This window comes from Schistocerca nitens, chromosome 1, assembly GCF_023898315.1.
Source record: "Schistocerca nitens isolate TAMUIC-IGC-003100 chromosome 1, iqSchNite1.1, whole genome shotgun sequence".
Classification (NCBI taxonomy): Eukaryota; Metazoa; Arthropoda; class Insecta; order Orthoptera; family Acrididae; genus Schistocerca; species Schistocerca nitens.
This window is the reverse complement of record NC_064614.1, coordinates 368979627-368991968: the sequence shown is the minus strand read 5'-3', so window position 1 is coordinate 368991968 and position 12342 is coordinate 368979627. Positions and strand designations below refer to the sequence as shown.

General features: G+C 41.2%; 1 protein-coding gene across 1 annotated transcript in view; it reads right to left on the bottom strand.

Moving 5' to 3' along the window:
• LOC126235750 (uncharacterized) overlaps nucleotides 1–5412 on the bottom strand; it is a 42017-nt gene extending 36605 nt beyond the window's left edge. Inside the window, exon 1 of the mRNA XM_049944546.1 lies at nucleotides 5261–5412. Within this exon, the coding sequence (XP_049800503.1) occupies nucleotides 5261–5332 (72 nt within the window). The 5' untranslated portion in view covers nucleotides 5333–5412. The remainder of the gene's footprint in view (nucleotides 1–5260) is intronic.
• Nucleotides 5413–12342: the final 6930 nt, after the last annotated feature.

Below are 12342 nucleotides of genomic sequence, written 5' to 3'. Positions count from 1 at the left end.
CTAGAATGTTGTTTTCGAGTGGTATAAATATGTTGCTGTTGTTGTGGTCTTCAGTCCAGAGACTGGTTTGATGCAGCTCTCCGTGCTAGTCTATTCTATGCAAGCTGTTTCATCTCCAAGTACCTAATGTAACGTACATCCTTCTGAATCTGCTTAGTGTATTCATCTCTTGGTCTCCCTCTACGATTTTTACCCTCCACGCTGCCCTCCAATACCAAATTCGTGATCCCTTGATGCCTCACAACATGTCCTACCAACCGATCCCTTCTTCTAGGCAATGTGGGCCACAAATTTCTCCTCTCCCCAATTCTATAATTCTATTCAATACCTCCTCATTAGTAATGTGATCTACCCATCTAATTTTCAGCATTCTACTGTAGCACCACATTTCGAAAGCTTCTACTCCCTTCTTGGCTAAACTATTTATCGTCCATGTTTCACTTTCATACAAGGCTACATTCCATACAAATACTTTCAGAAAAGACTTCTTGACACTTAAATCTATACTCGATGTTAACAAATTTCTCTTCTTCAGAAACGCTTTCCTTGCCATTGCCAGTCCACATTTTATATCCTCTCTACTTCGACCGTCATCATTTATTTTGCTCCCCAGATAGCAAAACTCATTTACTACCTTAAGCGTCTCATTTCCTAATCTAATTCCCTCAGCATCGACCGATTTAATTCGACTACATTCCATTATCCTCGTTTTGCTTTTGTTGATGTTCATCTTATATCCTCCTTTCAAGACACTGTCCATTCAACTGCTCTTCCAAGTCCTTTGCTGTCTCTGACAGAATTACAATGTCATCGGCGAACCTCAAAGTTTTTATTTCTTCTCCATGGATTTTAATTCCTACTCCGAATTTTTCTTTTGTTTCCTTTACTGCTTGCTCAATATACAGATTGAATAACATCTGGGATAAGCTACAACCCTGTCTCACTTCCTTCCCAACCACTGCTTCCCTTTCATGCCCCTCGACTCTTATAACTACCATCTGGTTTCTGTACAAATTGTAAATAGCCTTTCGCTCCCTTTATTTTGCCCCTGCCACCTTCAGAATTTGAAAGAAGGTATTCCAGTCAACATTGTCAAAAGCTTTCTCTAAGTCTACAAATACTAGAAATGTAGGTTTGTCTTTCCTTAATTTATCTTCTAAGATAAGTCGCAGGGTCAGTATTGCCTCACGTGTTCCAACATTTCTAGTGAATCCAAACTGATCTTCCCCGAGGTCGGCCTCTACCAGTTTTTCCATTGATATGTAATTATAATTATAAATTATCAATTTTCGAATTTTTACCTTTATGTGTACTCTAAAACATGGCTTCTTGGCAAATTTAATGATTCTGGGTCAACGGGAAGCGCCCAATAAGTTTTGATAAATGCAGTTAAGAGTATCCAAATATGTGACATGAATTGTATCTTTTGACTACATTGACTTAGAAGCTTAAATGTTTTACGCGGTCAAGGGACTGTAGACCCTACTATGTGACATAATTTTGGACTTGATACGTCAGCGCGTTGCTCAGAAACAGAGGTCTTAACAGTCGGACAGACAGACGGATAACAAAGTGATCGCGTAAAGGGCTGGTTTTTATCGACTGAGGCACGGAACGCTGAAAAGTGCTGGTACACGTCAGTTGACGACAGTATGATGAAAAATCACTGAATAAGTTCATGATATCGCGATGCGAAATAACCAGTCGTGCGTGAGGTACTTGGGCACGAGTACACAGTACCATTCACGAGAGAGTGGAAATGAAAGATATTTACTCAGTATATGCAGCAAAAGCTGACACTTAAACAAAACCAGAAGAAAATTTTAACCCAGTATCGAGCGATGTTTCATTGCACTCAATGTTTTTCCGTCTACTTCTAACTTTGGATGAAGTTTTAATGTATCGTTAGACAACACATTCAAAGAACAGTCAAAACAACGGACGAAGTACCCTAAGACTGTGTGGAATGGAATACATCCGTTTTGTCAGTAGATGATGAGATGCCCGCAGAATTTTGGGATTCCAAGAGATTAATACTCGTAGAATATTTATAAAAGTGCAGCATTGCAAAGGAGGCCTCATATGTTTCATTCTGCATCACCTGAAACTAGATTTGAATGAAAAATCATCAAAACAGCTTTCAAAAAGATGCTGTGCGATTGTGACGAAGTCCCACACAACGGAAATGATTCGTTCGTAGTTCACCACATTGTCCAGATTTAATTCCAAATGAATTCCTCCCGTTTTTCAAATTTAAAATTTCTCTCGGTGAGAAGAAATTTGCGTCAACCGAGGAAATGATGTTTGCAGAGTTTGACAAAAATCTTACTTGCATATTGAAAAAACTTATTTTGCGGACGGAATGAAAATATTGGAAACTCAGTGGATTGTAAGCCAAATGAGGAAGTAATCTTTCCACACTGTAAACATTAGAAGTTCGGGCGCCAATATAAAATGGCATCTATCTTAATAATATGAATATTTATATATGTGTTTGGAGAGAGAGAGATTGATTTTTGATTGAGACTTTACTTTAAGTCTTAACTGGTACGTGAATTTTGGTTGCTGCTTCCTTAAATGATTAGCTTCTGCACCAGTTGGTGACGTATTATAATTTGGAGGAAATTATTTTTCTTTAAGGTTTAAAATACGGCTCTGTTGGTTACTTGGCCGTATTGCGGATATCTTTGAACCCAAGTTTTCGTAGCTTTTCATACCTAAGGGACCACTGTTGTAAGTAAATAAGATCAAACAGTAATCTGCTTTTCGTGAGAAAAGGTGGTTGCTTGGCACACAAACTTCCTTCAGACAACACGTCCTGCTGCATCAAAATTGATCAGTGGAGTTCAGCACCATACTATTATACAAGAACATAATCCAATTACTGAAATTAAGAAATTATGAGAGGTTGTTACATATTGAATGAAAACTATAGAGAATGCATTTCCTTTCCCGTAATTTAGTGAACTTTGTACACTTACAATTCTGTCGATTGATAGCCGGTAACGACAGTGAAGTTCACCTCCTTTTCCAAAAACATACTTTACTCTTTTATCACTGAAACAGCAATTTTCATTAAATGTAACAATACGTTCTGAGCGATGGCCTAGCAACACGTCCTCTTTCCACAAGATACAGATTAACAGTCCTCTTTTTTTTAAATAAATCAATTTTTTTGTTTTGAGTCCATACTCAAAGATTCACAACTACTATCGTTCCGGGGATGGCGCCCTAAAGAGTTTCTTGCTGTCCAGCTGCGATTCACTTCACTTCAAGAACTTTTTGAATCAAATTTACATTTACTGTATTAACATACATTACTGAGCTTCTCATAATAAAATCAGGCATGAATTATTTTTTTAAAAAAGGGCAGTGAGTCTCACATAACATTACAACACCCTGACGGAACTTGCACTTGCAGTTTGATAAAAACCTACTTTGCCGCGGTAAACTCTTTTAAATATGTGTTTACAGTTTTGATTGTTGCTTGAACTCAAGAATACGATTATGAATCCAAGGTGCATTCACAGTTACAAGTCGATGCAAAAATCCTTTGTTTCGTGCCTAACACTGACACATTCTTGGTTGGGATACCCTTCCACATTATTTGTTGGTCAAAATTAGCAGTCACGAAACCACGCTTCAAAAGGGCTTTTTCTTGTTTAACTTTTAACCACGAATGTACGCGCACTCATTTACTTGAGAAGCTTAGCATCTTGAACACATTCGTTCGGCGATTTTAGATGATCACCAAACGAATTTTTCAAAAGGTTCTTGTGTTGAACAGGTTTTCAGAAATTACTGCAACCAGTCGCCTTTATGTAGATGTATTTTATTTAACCATGACCGGTTTCGAGCTGCCTAGCAACTCATCATCAGATGGTGTATACATTTAGTGCTTTTTTGTACCCATTGTGTGGGTGGTTGAGTATCTGTGGCTGGCTAGGTAGCAAAATAAGACTTTTATCCATTGTGGATGTGGAGCACTGCGACTGTGGTGTGAACAGGTTTTCAGAAATTACTGCAACCAGTCGCCTTTATGTAGATGTATTTTATTTAACCATGACCGGTTTCGAGCTGCCTAGCAACTCATCATCAGATGGTGTATACATTTAGTGCTTTTTTGTACCCATTGTGTGGGTGGTTGAGTATCTGTGGAAATAAATCTTTTTGCAGGTATATATATCTCTTTTAGGACGTATTTTTGAAACCATTGTGTCTTGTTTTTCACAATTTCACAAGTTAAAACTTTCACTAGATGTATATTACTTTTATGAGGCACTGTTGGAAACATATATCTCGTTTTTCGTAAACATCGCGATGTTTACGAAAAACGAGATATATGTTTCCAACAGTGCCTCATAAAAGTAATATACATCTAGTGAAAGTTTTAACTTGTGAAATTGTGAAAAACAAGACACAATGGTTTCAAAAATACGTCCTAAAAGAGATATATATACCTGCAAAAAGATTTATTTCCACAGATACTCAACCACCCACACAATGGGTACAAAAAAGCACTAAATGTATACACCATCTGATGATGAGTTGCTAGGCAGCTCGAAACCGGTCATGGTTAAATAAAATACATCTACATAAAGGCGACTGGTTGCAGTAATTTCTGAAAACCTGTTCACACCACAGTCGCAGTGCTCCACATCCACAATGGATAAAAGTCTTGTTCTTGTGTTGGTCCCAAGTACCGGCGCTTTGCCAATACTATACAAAGACGATCACATTTAAACTCACTAATCCAAAAATAAACAGTATCGTGTATTACAGTGCGTAATCCACATGAACTAGCACGATTCTATTGTCCTGTGCGCAATTCTGGAGCCACTCACATAAATTTTAAATAACCTCAAAAAACTCGTTTTCCTCTATCTGGGATCTAATAATTAAGAATAACATGAAGTCAATTTCAGTCTTTCAACGAGCACTGTACAAGAATTGTGAGCCGGCCGGTGTGGCCGTGCGGTTCTAGGCGCTTCAGTCCGGCACCGCGTGACCGCTACGGTCGCAGGTTCGAATCCTGCCTCGGGCATGGATGTGTGTGATATCCTTAGGTTAGTTAGGTTTAATTAGTTCTAAGTTCTAGGCGACTGATGACCTCAGAAGTTAAGTCGCATAGTGCTCAGAGCCATTTGAGCCAAGAATTGTGATAAGACTAATGGTGCGGTTTAGCCAAAAGTCTCGTCCCGTCGCAGAAATTCGTACGCCTTTACAAGCTACCCACATATGCGACTAGTGAGGTACTCACACTCACTACTCCAAGGGCTGCACACAGCGCGACTGCGCCGAGAACATTCCAGCTGCCATACTGTGCTCCCATCTCATCGGCCGCGAGCTGTCGAACAGATATGCCGCCAGTCGCTACAGCTCTATATCGTCCTCGCCAGGGCAGTTTGCGTGATGACCCGCTTGCCGGAAACCATTTCTACAGCCACGCTGTGCTGACAGGAAACACACCTAGATAGCAGTCACGTATTTCCGTATGCCTCCTGTTGTTAATGAGTAGAACCCGGGTTATTATGTAATCATACGTTTTTCCCCGTCGCTCCTACGTACGTAAAAAGTGTAGATTTTCACGAATTACAAAAACCATCAATGTGTTTCATTTCATCGCAAATTTTTACACATTTCAAAGAAGTTACATGTTTTTGCATAGTTTAACTTCATGATACGTAATATTACCTATTGCTACTTTTTCTCTCCTTTATATTTCCCCAAACCCTCAGTAGGCCGATCCCTTAGATAAATATCTGAATCCGACGTAACACAAAAGCTGAACGCACGAAGTGCATTATCGGTAAAAATCACGTTCTAGTGCAATAAAATGAGGTTAGCTACACTTTGAGCTATATTATGAAGCCAATGCTTTTTTTTATTTTCTAAAAGTCAGAATTTCAGTGTCAAGAGGAAAGCAGGTGATATAGCAATAACGCTGCAGCAATCATTATTGTGTGTAGTAAGGAGCTTCGTGTGCTGTGTAGATCAGAGGTTCCCAAACTTTTCTTCTGAAGGAACAGTTGGAGAGTCCTGGTACTTTGGTGGAACACCTTGGTGATTTTGGAAGTTAATAATTTTTTTAAATTGAGAGAAACTTGTTTTATTCAGTGATTATGTCCATTGTGAACCATAACTAATAACAAATAAATCGTAGTAAAATTTTAAAAAGTAATTAGTATCGTCAAAATGTCGACAAAAACTGACGCCGTGTTATTAACAGTTTTTTCGGAGCACCTGTTCACGGAGTTTGGGAAACCATGATATAGGTTGACAGTGGGACAAACGTAAGACTAGCAGTCTGAAGTTTTTCGACTACTAGCTACTTCTATTGATTCAGAAGTACGTAGTGTGTGCGCAAAGAAAAGTTGATCACATAGTACTTCTTAACAGTTAACATCTGTTTATGTTCATGATGTCCCCGGCTGCATCAAAATTTTCAGTTAACTGAGATTCTTGGTTACTACTGACGATGCTCCTTTTACTGCTGACGGAGAAATTGTTCTATGTCGAGCGTACAGAAAGTAGATCGGGTGCTTATGAAATCCGACTTCATCAACATATATTTAGTGATGCACACACAAAGAACAAAGCAGGACAATGGGCTAAGACGCAGATATTATTGAGGCTGATGAAAAATACTTCGAAGTCCTCGACTTAATTCTTTTTAAGAAGTGCTCCGCTTATGGTTGCTGCGAACATTCGATGGTACAAACTTCAGTGTATAAATGTCACGTGTTTCAACGAAAGCACAGGGGATAGCAGATTCCTGATGAATTGACACTTAGGAAAAACTGTTTTGATTTTTGTTAATAGGAGACTGTGAAAAGTGTACGATGTTACATAAGTAACCACTAAATACGGATAGCGGTAGACGAAACAAGAGATATATGTGGTAATGTGTATGTTTCATTGTCAGTCGCTCAAAACCACTACTGATTTCCTGAAAAGTGCTGGAACTCACACATCATTCAACATTAACAGTGTGGTACAATTAAATAACTTTTCCGATTAATATCGCGTCCTGCATTAGGACAAGACAGAAGGAAGAAAGCTACCAGACGGCAAGCAACGAGAGCAGAACAGAAGGTACGTTAGAAATCCTAAAAATGGTTGTGGAGTGTTCTATATTTACTTGTTACCATCTCGCTGTTATTAATACCTACTCATTAGTTCTAAACCTACCTTAGTGTCACACTTGAATGGGTGTTTGTGAGATATACTGCAGTGGTGAGGCAGATCCTCCTCCTTTCCGTTCTGCATTGTTTCAGGTAATGTGGATCACTGTGCTTGCATTTTTCTCCTTTCGTGTCACCGACATTGGGGTACGTTAAATCAACGAATTTTTAATGTTCTTTGGCTTTCTACTAGTCCTGTATTGCTTTATTCTTACTGATTTGGCTTTCATTTCTTCTTCAGAAGTTTGGATTGTTCGTTTGGTTTTCATTTTGGGTTGGAACTTCTCTTTCTTGTCTTCGGGTTTTTTCTGGTTTTATATATGAGTATATTTTCTGTGATTTGGAGTTCTATTAAGTTCTTGTTTCTTTGTTGCGGAAGTTGTCATTTTTTTGTTAATTTATTTTGGTTCATTCTGAGAATATGTCCATAAAAATCAATCGTTTTTTATCAGTGTGTTTAAGAGTATTCCAGTAGTTTGCTAAAGGATCTCATTTTGATGTGAATTAGTATGTGTGAAATTTGGGGCCAAGGATTTTTCTTCAAATCTTCCTTTCTTTGTCCTCCAGCCTTTCAACTGCCCATTGTTGGTGACGGACAATGTTTCAACCGTGTACAGTGCTTCCGGTGCGATTACTGTACCGTAATGCCTTATTTTTGCATTCCGAGAGGGATTTTTTGTTATACGTGTTTTTGGTGAGCTGGAACGCCAGTTAAACTTTACTTTTTCTAGATCTCGTTGCTTTTTTCCTGACGCGCGGTGTTAGCCGAGCGGTCTGAGGCGCTATAGTCATGGACGGTGCGGCTGGTCCCGGCGGAAGTTCGAGTCCTCCCTCGGGCATGGATGTCTGTGTTTGTCCTTAGGATAATTTAGGTCAAGTAGTGTGTAATCTTAGGGACTGATGACCTTAGCAGTTAAGTCCATAAGATTTCACGCACATTTGAACATTTGCTTTTTTCTCCAGGGCATTCCACCTAATCTATTCTCCAAGATATTTGCATTTTTTTGACAATCTCTATTTTTTGTTGTCCCACATTAGTATATTGTGGTGCGTTTTTTTTATGTTTCCCATTATCTTGGCCTTCTCAAAGGAGTTATGAGGCCTATTTGTTCAGCTTGTTTTTTTAGTTCGACGGTCTGTCCTTTGGCTTCTTCCCAGGTCTCGGCTAGTAGGGCCATATCATCTCCAAAAGCTAGACGGTTGACTCTGATGCCTTTGTTTCTTGTTAGCAGTCGGATTTCACTATGGACCTTCGTATTCCGCTCTCTGATTACTTTTTTTTTTTGGGGGGGGGGGGGGGGGCAGTTAAATAGCAGTGGGGAGAGACCATCTCCTTGACGTACACCAGTTTTTATCTCAAAAGTGTCGGATATTTCGCCCATGAATCTGACTTTGGAGTATATGCACGTAATGTTTTCTCTGGCTAGATTTGTGATTTTGCTGTCTAGATTTAATTCTTTTAGTACAGAGATGAGAGATTCCCGGCCTATTGAGTCGTATTATTTCTGAAAGTCAATGAAAGTAATAACATATGATTTTGTTCTTACTTTTGGTAGGCCATAAGATTTTTGAGGTTTAGGATTTGCTCTGGGCAGGGTCTCCCTTCCCTGAAACCCTGTTGGTATTTTCCAAGTTAATGGTCTAATTTGGGTTCTTCCCCGTTTAGTAGGACTTAGAAAATATTATCCTTGTGTTTTTATGGATGATTATACAAAAGCACTGGGTGGAAATGGTGAAAACCGCTAGCGTCAATAGTGGGAACAATAAAAACCGTAAAACATGTGGGAGTAATCAATACAATCAGAATTATTGAGGTCCTCGGGAGAGCGAGCCACGACAGAACTATCGGTTGTGGCAGGCAAGACATACGAGACAGGAAAGCATTCTCAGACTTTAAGAGGAATGTAACAATTGTTACTGAAAAGAAGACAGGTGCTGACAGGTGTGGATATTACAGAACCATCAGCCTCATAAGTCAAGGTTGCAAAATACTGAGACAAATGATTTACAAAGGAATGGAAAAACTGATAGAAATGTATCTCTGGGAAGGTCTTCTCGGGTTCCGGAGAAACAGAGGCACATCCATGGCAGACGACTTGTCTTAGATTACAGACAGTAGAAAAGCAGACGAACATTTACGGCATTTCAAGATTTATAGAAAGCGCTGGCAATGTTGATGGAAGACATTCACTGATATTCTGAAGGCATCACGGATAAATTACACTGCCGGAAAAAAATCACACCACCATGATGGTGTTCGAGGTAAACCAGAGTTGGCAGGCTTGTTTCTACATCCGAAAGATAACGTCTATTGAACTTTGGCTTCATTCGGGTAAGAATGGCGCTAGTGGCGCCATTAAGACGATGCAAATGAGGTTGGCACTAAGTACGCATTGTAATGGTCGTGAGTGTTAGTTACCTTTGAGACGGAACGTCGTGAATTGATATTAGTGAAGAATGTCTTTAAGACAAGGACGACGCTATTATCAACAGCTCATTAGTTTGGACGAGGTCATGCAGTAGGCCTAAGAGAGCATGGAAGTTCCTTCCGCGACATTGTGAAAGACTTGGCAATAACGTAGCACTGTGCATAACTGCTGGCAGCCGTGGTCACGGTGGCAAGAAGACCGGGCTCCGGACGGCCACGTGGTACTACCGAGACGGAAGGCAATCGTGTTCGGCATATGGCTATGGCAAATAGTACTGGATCTGCAGCAGCAATTCTAGCAGCAGTTGACACCATAGTGACACAATGAACTATTACAAATCGGCTACTTCAAGGACAGCTGCGAGTCATACGCCCTGTAGCATGCATTTTACTGAACACTAACTACCGTCGTTTGCAGCATCAGTGATGTCAGTCGAGAGTTCATTGGAGGGTAGAGTGGAGGTCTTTTGTGATTTCTGATGAAAACCGGTTCTGCTTTGTCGCAATTGATGGCCCTGTGTTGGTTAGAAGGAGGCCAGGTGAGTACCTGCAATCACCCTGTGTGCGACCTGGACAGAATAGACGTAGACGTGGGCTTATGGCCTGAGGTGCGATTTCGTATGACAGCAGGAGCGCTCTCATGGTTATCCCACGCACCCTGAATGCAAATTTGTACGCCAGTGTGGTGGTTCGTCCTGTTTTGCTGTCATTAATGAACAGCGTTCGAGGTGATGTTTTCCAACAGAATAACGCTCGCCCACATACCACTGCCGTAACCAGACTTGCTCTACAGAGTGTTTTCATATTGCCTTAGCCTGCTTGATCACCAGATATGTCTCCAGTCGAGTACGTATGCCACATCATCGGACGACAACTCCAGCGTCATCCACAACAAGCATTAACCATCCCTGTATTGACCGACCAAGTGCAACAGGCGTAGACCTCCAGCTCACAAACTGACATCCGGCACCTGTATGACATATGTGCGCACGGTTGCATGCTTGAATTCAACATTTTGGCAGTACACCAGTTATTAATGTACTAGCATTTCCCATTGGCAACAGCTTTTTCTCGCGCTTATGTTTACTTGTGATCTTGCAATATTAATCACTTACATGTGTTACTAGAGAAATATATTCCTGAAATTTCATAACTCTACATTTCTTGTTTCTTGGTGCTGCGATTTTTCTCCGGAGTGTAGAAAGAGCGAGAAGTTATCTCAGCTTGTACGAAAACCAGAGTGAAGCTGTAAGAGCTAAGGTTCACGGAGGGGAATCTGTAATTGAGAAGGGAATGGGACAGTGTGTTGCCTGTCTCCGGTTTTATTTAATCTGTACGTTAAGTAGGCGGTAAAGGAAACAAAGGAGAAATTGCAAAGCAAATTAAAATACGGGGAGAAGAAATAAACAGGTATGAGCTTTGACGATGAAGTTGTAATATAATTCTGTCAGAGGCGGCAAAGGACTTGCAAGATCAGTTCAGTAAAATAGATAGCATCTTGAAAACAGGTTATAAGACGAACACTAACAAAACGAAAATGAAGGTAACAGAAGTAAGCCAGATTAAATAAGGTGATGCTGACAGTATTAGATTGCGTAGAGATGCACTAAAAGTAGTTGACGACATACGCTATTTGGTCATCTTAGTACTAGCCAGCGTAAACCACGGTGGAGGCAGATGAGCTGGCATGGGTAGAGCAGCGGAGTAATTGAGAAACCTGCCACGGAGGCCGTACGTGCCGCGCTGTATGAGCACACCCGCTGGCGGAAGTTGTTATTTACGAGCGGCAGGAAGCGGAACTGGTCATTACTGATGTGGAGTTAAAGAGTCGCGGCCTCCCCTTGCACTTCATGCCGAGTGCTGTTCTGTACTTAGTCGTTAGTCGTCCGTTCCAGCCGAGTACTGAGTATACTGCAGCGGTCGTACCTTCGTGGGTTCGAGCGTTCTCCTTCCCCTCTCACGGGGTTTAGTTCTTCAGTTGTCACCAAGCCACCGTCGACCCGCGAAGTACTTGCGCCGACAGTGTTGAGTAGCGGCGTTGTCACTTCTTCTGCATATACACTGAGGTGACAAAAGCCGTGGAATAGCGACATGCACATGTACAAATGGCTGTAGTATCGTGTACACGAGATATGAAAGGGCAGTATGTTGGCGGAGCTGTCATTTGTACTCAAGTGGTGCATGGGAAAAGGCTTCGGACGCACAATGGGAATTAACAGACTTTGAAGGCGGAATGGTAGTTGGAGCTAGAATCATAGAATGTTCCATTTCGGAAATCGTTAGGGAATTCAATATTCCGACTTCCACAGCGTCAAGTGTGTACCGGGAATACTAAATTTCAGGCGTTACTTGTCACAACGGGTAACGCAGTGGCCGACGGCCTTTACTTGACCACCGAGAGCAGCGACGTTGGTGTAGTGTAGGCGGATAAACAACACTGCGTGAAATAGCCGCAGAAATCTATGTGGGACATGCGACAAACGTGTCCGTTGGAGCAGTGAGGCAAAATTTGTTGCTGACGGGCCATGACGGCCGACGCGACTGCCTCTGACAACAGCACGACGTCGCCTGCAGCGCCTCTCCTCGGCTCGTGACCATATCGGTCAACTGGAAAACCGTGGCCTGGTCAGATGAGGCTAGATTTCAGTTGTTAAGTGCTGATGGTAGGGTTAGAGCGTGGCGCAGACCCTATGAAGCCATGCACCCAAGTCGTCAACAAGGCGGTGTGCA